Source organism: Primulina huaijiensis, chromosome 1 (assembly GCF_012295235.1).
Source record: "Primulina huaijiensis isolate GDHJ02 chromosome 1, ASM1229523v2, whole genome shotgun sequence".
NCBI lineage: Eukaryota > Viridiplantae > Streptophyta > Magnoliopsida > Lamiales > Gesneriaceae > Primulina > Primulina huaijiensis.
Window position 1 is genome coordinate 1,371,614 of NC_133306.1, and position 13,811 is coordinate 1,385,424.

A 13,811-nucleotide genomic window follows, 5' to 3' on the forward strand; every position below is an offset into this window, starting at 1 on the left:
TTTTTGTTGATTTGAAACCATGATTTTATTAGAATAATAGAGAAAAGTTACAAAGAGGCGGATGAGAGATCCGCAAAACACACACCCCTCGATTGTTACTACACTATCGTCGACTGTTAATAAATTTCAATTCCCTAACTAAGTCTGATAATTAATAGTTTATTTTGGGAAATGCTCAAGTAAAACTTAGTTTTGTAACCCACTATTCTCGAATTGCACTTGCTTTCTTGAAAATTCTATCAATTGATCCAGGAATTGAATTTAGGTTCTTGAACAATGGATGAAATACTTTCCAAGTTTAATTACTAACAAGCTATTTGAATTTTTTTTTACAGCAACATTGCCAGTATAATAGTAAAATGAGTTTTGTTTTGACTGATAGTAATCTGAAGATGAGACTACGCAATAAATTGGTAATATAAAATTGTATAATTTCATCTCTTAACTAAATTTTTATCATCAGTCCGTGATCAAGGTCAGGTCCGATCTTGCACACATGTCTGTATTGTTGCATCTGTTGAGATATGCTTTCTCGCATTTGTAGTATTTTTATCGATCGACGGTTCAAAATTATACTACTTTGACGTAAACGAACTCTTTGATCATGGCTGCTCTCTCACATCAAGAGAGGATTTTATGGGTCGACGGGGGACTGATATACACATTGTGATGTCCTTGTCATTAATAATAGATTGAAATCGAGGTCTACATGCACAGATCCAATTTGATTCAAGGGTAAAAAATTAATTTAACTTAGTACGAAAACTCATTAGTCTAATAAGTATTTTTTTTTGGTTAAAAGACATAGAGTTAACAGATTCGCGGCAAACGATGTAATTGTTGTTGCAAGCCGATAGTTGCTTACTTATTAGAGCTTTCAAAATCTTAGCCAGTAAGTTACAATTGATATTGTTTTTATTTGAAACTATAATTTTATTAGAATAGTAGAGAAAAGTTACAAAGAGGCGGATGAGAGATCCGCAAAACACACACCCCACAATGGCTACTACACTATCGTCGACTGTAAATAAATTTTAAATCTCTGACTAAGTCTGATAATTAATAGTTGATTTTGTAATACGAGAGTAAAGTAAAATTGCTAATCAGGAAAAAAGAGTCGTAGAAAGACCTAACAGAAAGCGAACCAGAAGGATCCCCCTGCCAAACCGGAAAACCCTCTGTGCCCAACTCCAAATTGACTGTATCTAAGACCCCTGGTAACGTGCAAAACTCTCCCAATTCGACCTCATTTAAATCTCTCTTAAAACGCACATCCCAGTCAAAGTTTGAGTTGACCGAGAGATTAACGACACTGATGAAGTAACTAATTGGTTTGATAAGTGATGTAGAAATCTGAAACAAAGATGGACAAACGATCTTTAAATCAATCGCTATCTTACACCTTTCTACCATACGCCCCAGTCTATCGATCACTAGGTTAAAAAAATAAAGGGAATAATGGGTCCCTTTGTCTTAGAGCTTTGGATCCATCACTATCGAACACAAATTTTTCAATCTTTTACTCCGAAAACGATATCTCCAATTCCTCAGCTTCAATCATATCTAAAGGACTTCATTCCAACCCATCGAATCCCCCCTCCCCACAATCGCCATCTAATTGCCTATAAAGATTCTTGTAAAAGCCGATAAATTTTTCTTCAATCTGACCCTCATCCGTAACCAAAGACTCATCTTCCCGTTCCATCTTATCTATCTTTGATCTATTTCTTCGATTGTAGGAAAATTGTGAATTCTGATCCCCCATCCTTCAACCATCTAACTTTTGCTTTTTTGACTTTCCATTTGGAACCTTCTAAACGACAAAATTTCCAATTCACACCTCGCCGTTCTTTCCTCGTGAGAGTATCCGACCAAGTTCCCCTAGCTTCTAATTCGTACAATTGATTAATTTTGTTTGCCAACTCCGTGCATATAACTCCCACATTACCAAAGACCTATGTATTCCATTAGGATCAACCTTTACTCTTTTGAGTTTCTTCATAAACCAATACCTTTCCCACCTCTGATTAACCCCCTTGTTCCACCACGACAAGATTGATTCTTTAAAATTATGGTGGGACAGCCAAGCATTCTCAAACATGAATGGCGCATGACCCCAATTCAGCTTAGTTGTATCAAACAACAACGAAAAGTTATCCGATGTAGTTATGGGTAGCATCGTTTGTCTGAAAGTGGGGAAAATTTCCATCCATCCCGGGAGAACAAATATCTATCTAAACGGCTGCATATCGGGTTGGCCCTAAAGTTAGACCATATGTACTTTGCATTCAATAATTGCGAATCATGCAATCCCAATTCCTCTATCAAAGTGTCAAAACATGGCATGCTGGTAGTATTTCAAAGGCTATTCATATTTTTTCTTGTGTTTCTGACCACATTAAAATCTCTTCCCAAGCACCGCTTGTCACCGCATATAGATTTCAAACCCGCCAATTCGTCCCAAAATAGCTATTTATCTCTTGGCTTGCACGGTCCGTAAATAGCTGAGAACCACCATTTGATATCATCATTCCATCGAATCTCAATCGAAACCGAAAATTCTCCTATCAGATTGTCATTGACGACCACCACTCTAGGATCTCACATTACTAAAATATCCCAGATGTCCCTAACACAGGTAAATTTACCCAATCAAAAAATCTTGACTTCCACAAACTTGCAACAAATCGATTATCCACCATTTGTTTATTAGTTTCTAGAATCACCACGCTATCTTATTTTTCCTTGCGTATAACGGTACGAAAAAGTTCCCGCCTTCTTGTTGTCCCTCCCCCTCTGATGTTCCAAGAGCATATTTTCATAACAAGAGATTTGGACCCTTCGAAGTAGAGCTTTTGTCGTAGTTAATCCCACACTTCAATCTGTTTAATTCTCTACTTAAAACATTGTTTGATTTCTTGACTCATTCCCAACACTTATATTCTGAATTCACTCCCGAAATCGTACTTGCAGCACAAGACTTTATCTCTACCTCAGTCCCTTTGGATTTTAATCTCTCTAAACCCGGCTTGTCATCTATCCTCATTTGCCCTCCTCCTAAGAAACCACTAGACAGCCCCAGAATAAAGAACGACGCAGGGAGAATAAAATGAATCTTGAAAAAATGATTAAGAAACGATAAATGGAAACAGGATAGTACCTCTCCCACTAAAGGTTTCGCGTTTTCAGGTTGATATGACCCGGCATTTGGCAAAAGTCCCAGTGGTGGTGAAAAAATCTCCTTAAGATCCGCTATCTCTTCGACTGTGTGAGCTGAAGACTTTGATTGACAAGAGACATGGCTGTTAGATTCAGAGGTATCAAAATCATCCTCCAACACGTCATCTTGAGAGTCATTGAACGCAATTTCTTCTCTATCATCCATATGTCCTCTTGATTCAAAATACAAAATTTTGGTAGCCCACCATCCTCAAGGGCAACCTTTTCTTCATTGATATTTCTAAATTGTTTTCTAAAGTAAATTTTCCATAATTAGGCAGTAGGGCCTTTGTGCCTTCGGCACCTGTATTTTTATCTTGTTCCACGGCCTCATTGTTTGATAGGGAATGAATGGTTGAGCTACTGAATTCTTTAACTTGTTTATGGACAATTCTTCTTAATATCGTAGTCCTCTTTCCCCCCAATGGGGGTGCCGACGTCGCCCAAATCAAACAGTATCATGCTTGAGCTTGGCTCGTTTAAGATTGCTCGATTTGAACTTCTATTATCAGTCTCACAAGTCTTATTTTTTGAGACAGATCTTTTATTTAAGTTATCTATGAAAAGTATTATTTTTTATGCTAGAGTATTACTTTTTATTGTGAATATCGGTAGGATTGATCTGTCTCACAGATAAAGATTTGTGAGACCATCTCACAAGAAACTTACTCTTTTTATTATATTATTATTAAATCTATGTGACATATATGCTACTCATGTAGATAATGTCGATATCTACTCAATCCACATTGTGATGTTTAAGTTCTTTCCAACTATACATTTGATAAACCAACAGCTACTAATTAATTCCTCCATGATGACGTGGCGACAAGTGGCCTGTCATGCCAGCAAAGCACCATCTCCCCCTGTCTTTTGATCACCTGAAACCCTCCAACTTGCGCTCTCCTCAGTAACCAATCTGCCTGAAACTCAGCGAATTGGCTCAACCCTACCGGCCTCAGCCCCGCCGCCACCAACGCCTCTCTTACTGGCGTCACGCAGCGGCTGCAAGCGGCCGCCTCCATCCCTTCAACAATCTTACGAAAGAGCACGAAAGTCTCTATCCGCCTCATCCAGTCGCCGCTGCTGTTAAATTTAGCAGCTTCCAAAGATTCCAGAACCGTAGAATAAAACTCCAGACCATGTATCAGAATCTGCCGATACGATGTTGAACCAAATCCCATCTGTCCTTCTGTATCCACATGCACCACCACGAGCGGGGAAATTTGTCGGAGATCGTTGACAAACCCAGACCCCACTCGCCGGAGTATCGATGGAGATAAAAGAACGGCAATCTTTTCACAATCCATGAATTTGATGGAGTTGAAGGACAAATATTCAAAGGTTCGTATCAGGACGAAATCTATATCAAACTTTATGTTCAACTCACGAGCAAACTGAGTCAAATTATCTCTAATGAGCCTCGAATATACCGTATACTCTTCAGGAATAAGAGCAGAGATGCGAAGCACCGGCGGTGCGTCTTGATACGAGTCGGCTTTACAAGCCAGTTCTTTCATGAAAGAAGCCCAGTGGTCTCCGAGCCCGATTTCGAAATCAATTGCGTGGAGATTCTTGGAGCCGTCCAGAGCATCAAGAAGGGCTTGGTTAGCCGTGAAACTCAAAAACATGGAAATTGGGGAGATGCTTGAAAATGTCTTATGGGCTTTGATAGTTTGAATTATCTCCGAAGAACTGGCAGGCCGAGCCATCGGATTAGATCCAGTGAGCAGGGATTGAAGAGCTTCCTTGAAGTAGAAGGCAGCTCTCTGGAGAGGTTTGCCAACAGGAGACGTCAGGCTCTGATTGAGCCTTGCTAATATCACATGCCCGAGTTGAAATGAGTTGGTTTCGAAACACTCCGCGAGCCGGATTAAATCGTCTACATGACTTTCGGAACCCGTGTCCCAGTTGCAGCTATTCAAGTCACCTGCCCAAAGATTCAGAGGTGCGGTGTTGTCTGTTTGAATATCCTGGAGTATCCCAAAATCAGTTGGCACGAACTGAATCGAATCAAACGAGGAAACAGCAGAAAAAGCTGGGAGGTTCGAGTTCTGAGTTTTGATGGAATCGTCATTCAAACCCAAATCTCTCATCAAAGAATCCCAATCCTCCAGGTTTTGGCTGAACCGCTCATGATCTTCTTCTCCCAGTTGAAGATTTTGTTCGCAGCCTGAGATTAAAATTTTGTCGGAAGCAGTATTGGAGACGGGCTTTTGATCTGCAATTGAGCTCGGGCTTCCGCAGTTTTCAAGAACTGATTTGGGTTCGTAGGGGGAGCCGGTGGCCGGATTCTTGTATGTGTTGATTGGTAATTGGGAGCCGTTTACGTTGTTGGCAGTGAAGGGTACTTTCATTGCTTGCATGAATAATTTACAGGCAAAGGAAGAAGGAAGAAAATGGGGACTGCGGGGCTTTGTGGAGTGATGATGGATGGCCTTTTATCTTGGCATGCATGGAATGGATCGGAATATCTAGCTAGTTAGGGTACACGTAACTACTTGGCTCATACAAATCAAAATATATAGATCGAGTCCAAAATCGATTTGATTTTTCATCTGAGCTCGACTTTGAATATATATTAATGTGAATGATTCGAATTTGGTTGAAATATTCGAATTAAAATAAGGAAAACCGCATTTTGATTTCGGTCGTATTTATTATCAAATTTAGGTTTTAGTCTTATTTCAACACAAATTACCAAAATCGCAAAGTGGTGACCCTAAGAACAAAAAATGCAATTTTCCCTTAAAATAAACATATATTGAGTTTGTCTTCATTTAAATGGAAATTTTAAGATAGGATTATATAAATTTTGTTTGGCCACCATATATCGAAATTGACCTCCAGTTGTCTTTGATTATTGGGGATTAATATTGGTATACAAGAATGGACAATTCATAAGTAGGTGGGAAGACTAAAGTATTAATTGATGGATGTATCTCTTGGAAGCTTGTTCTTTAAGCCTTTGAACTTTTTTATTTGTTGCAATACTACTGCCTCTTTTTTATATTCTTGGCTTTCTGTCATTGCCTCATTTGCCCATTATCAATTCATTTTTTGTTTGAGTGTGGCTTTTGACAACTCTTGTTGTTGTATGTTATGGAAAAGGGATATATATATTTTCGTGAAAACTTCAATATTAGTCGTGTATTTCAGTACTATCTGCGATTTTGATCTTTTCAGTTGTTAAACTTTAGTTTTGATTCGTTATCTTTGTTATTTTTTCAATTTTAATATTTTTTCTGACGAGACTCTGACATGGCGCTAATGTGTGTAGTGTTACATCATCAATACCAATAGAAAATGATTGGAATTGTCAAAATTTGGGGGGAGTAACATTGGTCTCACGAGTCGTATTTTGTGAGACGGATCTCTTATTTGGGTCATCCATGAAAAAGTATTACTTTTTATGCTAAGAATATTACTTTTTATTGTGAATATATGTAGGGTTGACCCGTCTCACAGATAAAGATTCGTGAGACCGTCTCACAAGAGACTTACTCCCCAATTTATTAATGTAATTTGAATTGGTATGGGCAGCACTCGAGAAAAACAAAGAAAAGGGTTGGTTTAGTGGAATAGGAATGGCAAATTAAAGATGTTGCCAATATATCTTCTTTTTCTTTGGAAAGTCCAAGCCGTGGGAGTGTTAGCTAGCTAAAGAATATGCTCAATTCCAATTCAATCTAATAACCTCAAACTTCGTTTGTTTCTTTTTACTTTCTGAATTCCCAAAAATTCTCTAACACGTGTTTTTTTTTTTTGAATTGAAATTTAAGACCGACTTTGGGTTTTTGTAACTAATTTGAAAAATCTCATTTCATTTAATTTGATTTATAAATTGAAATTGGACTCGATAGAAACCATGAATTAGACGAAGCTTTTTCAACGAGGAAAGAAGACAATTGAGTCAAATTAAATCATTAAGAATATGTTATATTAGAATACGAAATGTAAGCTTCAACAGTTGAGTATATACCTCTTATTTCTTGTTGTTTTTTGACAAATATTATTGGAAATGAAACTCTTTTGCGACATATTTAAAAATAAAATCAATCCACATTCTCCGTTTGGTTAAGTATTTATAAAAGTGTTTTTTTTTAAAAAAAATTTATAAAAGGTTTTTAAAAAATGTTGTAAGAAAAATATGTACGTGTTTAGACTGCAATTGTTTTATAAAAAATGCATTTACAATTAAAAATGTTTTAAAAACATCAACAAACATGTTTCAACAATTCTTTAAAAAGTATACTTAGAGAACATATTTTTTAAAAAAAACATTTTTTATAAAACTTTTAAGAAAATCTTGTCCAAACATATACTTTAAGATTTGTTTTCATTTGTAAAGCAATAAAGATATTTTTAAAGTACTTGTCCAAACATAACTTAATATTCCTAGATCAAAAATATTTTATATTTTCATGATATATACACGCATGTTTGGTCATAAATCGTATACAAAAACGAAAAAATCTCTCATCCCAATTAATTAACTTCATAAATAAATAAATAAAAATAATTCGGGGGAAATTAAAAATCAAAAAATCTTAAAATCCATCCGTCCATGCATGTACGTACCACAACCAAAGAAACTTATGGAAAAAGCACGTAACTTTTAAAAGATCGACGTTTTGAGTCTTTTTGCTTTAAATAAAAAATTTATATATATTAATAGCTATTAATCATGAAACACGTTGGACGGATCAAATTACACGAGTGATTATATATGTTTTTCTTCACATAATTATATTTTAATATATATAACTCAACTTTTCTTTTAATCGCAGTTTTTGCCGTAATTAATAACAGTATATTTGTATATAATTGTTAAAAACGATCGCATTTCATTTGGGTTAAATCAATCAATACATTATTTGAATCTTATATTAATTAGGTAAGGTCCATGTAATTATATGAATTAATATAATTATTTTTATTCCAATAGTGTATATATATAGATTTGTGACGGTAAAAAAGAGAATGAATAATACAAACTAGAGAATATAATCGTGTAAAATTATAATCATAATTTATATAATTTTTTTTAAAAAAAATTATTAATTATATGCTTAGTTTTATGTTTAATTGAATAAGTGAGTGCTCATAGTGTAATTTGAGATGAATAACAAGTTGCAATAACAATCTAGAGAAAAAATATATTGATGTGAGAGCAATTTCGGAAACAAAATATGATGTTTTTTAAGTGACAAATTCTTGATATAGATTAAAGTTAATAAATAAAGAATTTGGAGCTTGTGGGATACAAAAGCAAAGGGGTGATATTTGGTTTGGCCCAAGATTCTTTGATTGATATCGATCATAGAAAGATATGGGACACCATTAATTCCAAAAAGCAATGGAAAAAATGTAAAGTGCTTTAGGTCATTCATGATTGCACTAATTAAACAAGTAGCCATCACAAATAGAATAAAATGGTAAATGGTCCTTTCAAATTATATATATTATATCATATAACATATGATATTATTGACCCTTTGATTCATTGACTTTTTAAATCTAATTTTTGTGACCACAATATGTAATATGTGTATTTGATTCCTTCGTTTTTTTCACGTGTAATCCATTCCTCTATTAAATAAGGAAGGGTTTTTTTTTTGTGGGTTAAAATAAGGAAGGGCATTGGAAACCACATAAGTTTATATGCTCGCGGAAGATTATATATTGTTTCATTTTAGAATAAAGAGTAGGTGTCATGTGAGATAATCTCACGAATTTATATCTGTAAAACGGATCAAACCGATCCATAATCTGAATGAAAAGTAATATTTTCCAAGATCAGTTGGATCAGATATGAGATATGTCTCATAAAATTGACTCATTAGACGATCTCATGAAAGTTTTTTATGTTAAAAATAAAGATTATTACTAAGAAGAAATTGTAAGCATCTATCACAAGGGACTCTCCCTCAGTTAAAAAAAAATTAGTGGTAGTAATTCAAATTTCAGAAGTGAAGTTGTGAAATCGACCAATTTTAATATGTAAGGGTAAAATATTCGAACATATTGAGTAGGACTTGGGCCGTGCTCTCTGAATAACGAAATCATTAAAAGCAACAATATAGGCCTTACAAATCCCAGCAAAAAAATATATATTTATTTTTAAGTGATGGTATATACTATACCATTTTGTATTTGATGAAATATATCCCATGTAATTCGAATAAGTGTGTTTATTTGTTAATTTCAATATTTGACTAGGGGTGGAATAAAAACCAAATTTTCGATATATCGAGGTTACCGTACCGAAAAATACAGAATTTATCGAAATTTTCGGTACAGTATGGTATCGATACCGAAATTTTCGGTACGGTAACAGTATGAAATTTGAAATTTTCGATATATACCAAAATACCGAAATAATATATATAAATTAAAAAATATATAATATTTTTAAATAATAAATTTAAATTTTTAAAAAATATAAGGTATTTTTTTGGTATAAAATGACATATATCGATACCGTACCAAAACAAAGAATTTAACTTCTGTTTGGACTCATCATGTTGGAATAGTTCAAATCAAAGTTCAGTGAAGCAACTCGACTCATAGTTGAGAATTTAAACTGTTGAGAAGTCTTATCTTTGTAGCCAAACCTTACAACTAGCTAGAAGACTGGATGCTGAGCCTCAACTTATTAAAAAGTCGACAGGCTTCAAAAATTACAGGACCTCAGACATTGTTGCAAAGATAGCGAATGAAAAAGTCGCACATGTTACGGTTGGTGTTCATTGGTGTCTTGAATCTCCATACACATGTTGCGGTTGATATTTATTATTTTGATAATTTGTTTTATATATATCTTTCATGGTTCTTCATGTACTTTTGTTTACCGGACGAGTGGCCGGAGGCTGGAGGAGATGGAGGAAATATTCAGCAAAGGCGCCATAAGTTCCAAGAATAGGAACAAGCAAGTGGAGCTTCTCCATACTTGACTTGACTGATTATACACAACTCCACCTTCGAGTTTAATGTCATTTGCAGAAAACTAAATCTTGTTCGCTGTAATTTGATGATGATGCATTACTATGCGCAAATGGAACTTGATATCGTGTGGACTTAATTTACGAAAAGTGTGTAATTAAGTAGATAAAAAAAGGTCATAAATTTTATAAATATCGATATAAGCTGTCAAATCTGGCAAACCAATAAAATTAATGTTTAGAATTTTCTCTGGTTTTTTAATATATAAAAACTGTTAAATGTCTATTCAATTCATTTACTTTCATGTCATTTCTAAAAATCCAAATAAAAAATAATGGGTATCATGTGAGATGATTTCACATATTTTTATTCTTGAGACGAATCAACCACGTCCATATTTATAATATAAAGCAATAATTTTTATATAAAAATAATATTTTTTTATGGATGATTCAAATAGAATATATGTCTCACAAATTTGATCATAAGACTGTCTCATAAAAACTTATATATATGATAAAAAAAATTATCATTCTGAAAAAATAGATTTGCTTATTATTATTATAATATTACAAATTCAATGATGAGGTGCATATGAAAGAAATGAATATTTCTTGTTATATTTATATTAATGAAACCTAATTATAGTATGATGAGATCAATTCCAATAAGTGATCATGTCCACACAAAACCCTAAAAACATGGGCAACCTTCCAGGTGTCCAATAAGTCATCATGTTGTTCTACACAAACAACCCCGGTTTTGATCTCTTCTACGCCAGATATACAATCCTAGCTCGAATCTCAATTCCAGCAAAGAAACGGGCAAAGTAGTAATGCATTCCAACGCACTGCAGAAGAACAAACAAGCTAATTTCATTCGAAAAATGTGCCCGAATTTCGACCGGGAAGACGGGCTTGAGACTGTGTTGGAGGTGCCCATCCCGGAGGACATGTTCACCAGGATGGGGAATAATGTGGCGGTGCGGTGGCAGAACATGGCGACGTGGATGAAAGCTCAGACTTCCGATAAGTGGTCCTCGCCGATCATTGCCGGAAGATACAACGAATTGAGCTTTCTTCTGTATTTTGTGGGATCTCCTCTTATACCTATGCAAGTTCAGTTGGATCAATCCATACATCGTCCCATTAAACATGCTTCCATTGTAAGGAAACGATGCCCATTTTAGCCTTATTTTAATTTCTCTTTGGATTTTAATCTTCTGATTATTTCTTGGAAAATTACTGTAATGCTTGCATGACAATGAGGAATTTGAGTGAAAACTTGTGATATTTCACCGGTGTCATGCTTCGACAGCGCTAACACAAAATAAGACTCAAATAAAAACAAAAACAAAATTACATAATTAAAACAAAACTTTGAAAAATTAGAAATATAACAATTAAATTGATTATTTTCCCTTCAATATTTATAACATATACATAATTTATTGCAAACCACTTTTCTTTTCTAAATTTCATCATTTTAGGAAGCTTCAACAGCCAAATACATAGTGCAACAGTACATAGCGGCAACAGGAGGGCAACCGGCACTGAACACGGTAAACAGCATGTGTGCGATAGGACAGGTTAAGATCAGTGCATCAGATTTTCATCAAGGTGATAATGAAAGTGTCAAGGTCACGAGCACGGAGGAAGCGGGAGGCTTCGTGCTGTGGCAGAAGAATCCAGACAAGTGGTGTTTAGAGCTGCTGATTTCGGGATGCAAGGTTATATCAGGAAGCAATGGCAAGATTGCTTGGAGACAGTCCTCGAATCAGCAAAGGCCAATGTCGAAGGGTCCTCCTAGACCTTTACGTCGATTCTTACAGGTAATTATGATGCTTCATTTTCGAAACATTCCGCCTCGACTCCGCTGTCATTTTCCTATTCATGATCTGATAACTTTTACAGGGCCTGGATCCACGTTCAATAGCCAATTTGTTCATCGATGCAGTATGCATCGGCGAAAAAATCATAAACGACCAAGATTGCTTCATACTAAAGCTAGATGCAAGCCAATCTACATTAGAAGCACAGAGCAGCCCGAAATCCGAAATCATTCATCACACTTTATGGGGATACTTTAGCCAAAGATCCGGCCTGCTGGTTAAGTTAGAGGATTCCAGATTACTCACAGTGAAAACCAGTAAAGATGATGGCGACGTTTTCTGGGAAACGAGCATGGAATCTGTGATCGAAGGCTACAAGTATGTAGATAATGTGAATATTGCACATAGTGGGAAGACATTTGTCACTGTTTTTAGATATGGGGAGCAATCTGCAAATCACAAAAGGGAATTGGAAGAATCCTGGAAAATCGAAGAGGTCGATTTCAATGTTTCCGGTTTGAATTCTGAATTCTTCATGCCTCCAACTGATTTTAAGCTAAAATAACTCAGCAAGAAGGTGACAAACTTTCAGCAGTTTTTGTTGTTTCACAGTTGTTAGAATTCAAATCACATGTTGAGATGATGACATATTTGATATGATTATTTCAAAAGCGTTGTTTCATTCAATTTTTACTCAAATTCTACAAATATGTATCGATTTATCATCTCATCTCTCATGAGTAATGCAGTTAAATTTACATATATATATTTTTATGATTAGACTACAAGTAATAATATGATATACTGAATTTTATTATTTAAAATTGTTTATATTTTAATACACACACCTAAATTCAAATGTGACAAAGAATGCCTCCTCCAATATTCAATTTTTTTTTATCAGAGATTTGCATTATTATTACAGTGTCAGAGCTTTGTGAATAGAGGACTGCACAAAAACCAACCAAAAATAATATTAGACTTGGTATAGATAGAGTATTATTCAACAATGGGCCAGAAATATGGGTTTTATTGCATACTATATTCAAACAAACAAAAAAATGTAATAAAAACAAGTAAAGATTCAAAAAAAATATTTTGATGTGTTTATATTAAATTACTAATAATGTCTCCCTATGTATTAAGTGGGAGAATATTATCATGTATTTTTATAGATTTAAGACTTCTTAACCTTAATTTAAAGAGGATGGATATATATTTTTTTTAAAAAGATGATGAATATTTTAAGTGTAGGTCTTTGGTGATACAATCTTATTTTTATTAGTGAGACGAGTCAATCATATCTATATTAAAATTTAATGACATAAATAAAAGATATATATATCACAAAATTTACCAATAGTGCCCAAAATTTTTTGTGATGTATTAAATATTGAGTAGGTTTCTTGTGAGACTGTCTCACGAATCTTTATATGTGAGACGGGTCAACCCTACCGATATTCACAATAAAAAGTAGAGTGGGTCTCAAGTGAGACCGTCTCACGGATCTTAATCTGTGAGACAGGTCAACCATACCCATATTCACAATAAAAAGTAATACTCTTAGCATAAAAAGTAAAACTTTTTCATGGATGACCCAAATAAGAGATCCGTCTCACAAATACGACCCGTGAGACCGTCTCACACAAGTTTTTGTCTAAAAAGTAATATTCTTAGCATAAAATTAATATTTTTTTTGGATAACCCAAATAAGAGATCTGTCTCACAACATACGACCCGTGAGACCGTCTCACACAAGTTTTTGTCTTAAATATTTATGAGAGATTTTTATATTAATTATCTTTTAAGATATAAT

The 13,811-nt window shown here is 34.5% G+C and overlaps 2 protein-coding genes across 2 annotated transcripts; one reads left to right on the forward strand and one right to left on the reverse strand.

Moving 5' to 3' along the window:
- Positions 1–3,872: 3,872 nt before the first annotated feature.
- Positions 3,873–5,838, reverse strand: LOC140974940 (scarecrow-like protein 15). Its single transcript, XM_073438433.1, has one exon. It carries the CDS (start codon positions 5,583–5,585, stop codon positions 4,023–4,025), a length of 1,563 nt encoding a protein of 520 aa, XP_073294534.1. The 5' UTR covers positions 5,586–5,838; the 3' UTR covers positions 3,873–4,022.
- A 5,122-nt stretch (positions 5,839–10,960) lies between these two features.
- LOC140975003 (uncharacterized) lies at positions 10,961–12,757 on the forward strand. Its single transcript, XM_073438496.1, has 3 exons — positions 10,961–11,329; positions 11,654–11,995; positions 12,078–12,757. The coding sequence occupies exons 1-3, from the start codon at positions 11,000–11,002 to the stop codon at positions 12,558–12,560; spliced, it is 1,155 nt and encodes a 384-aa protein (XP_073294597.1). The 5' UTR covers positions 10,961–10,999; the 3' UTR covers positions 12,561–12,757.
- Positions 12,758–13,811: the final 1,054 nt, after the last annotated feature.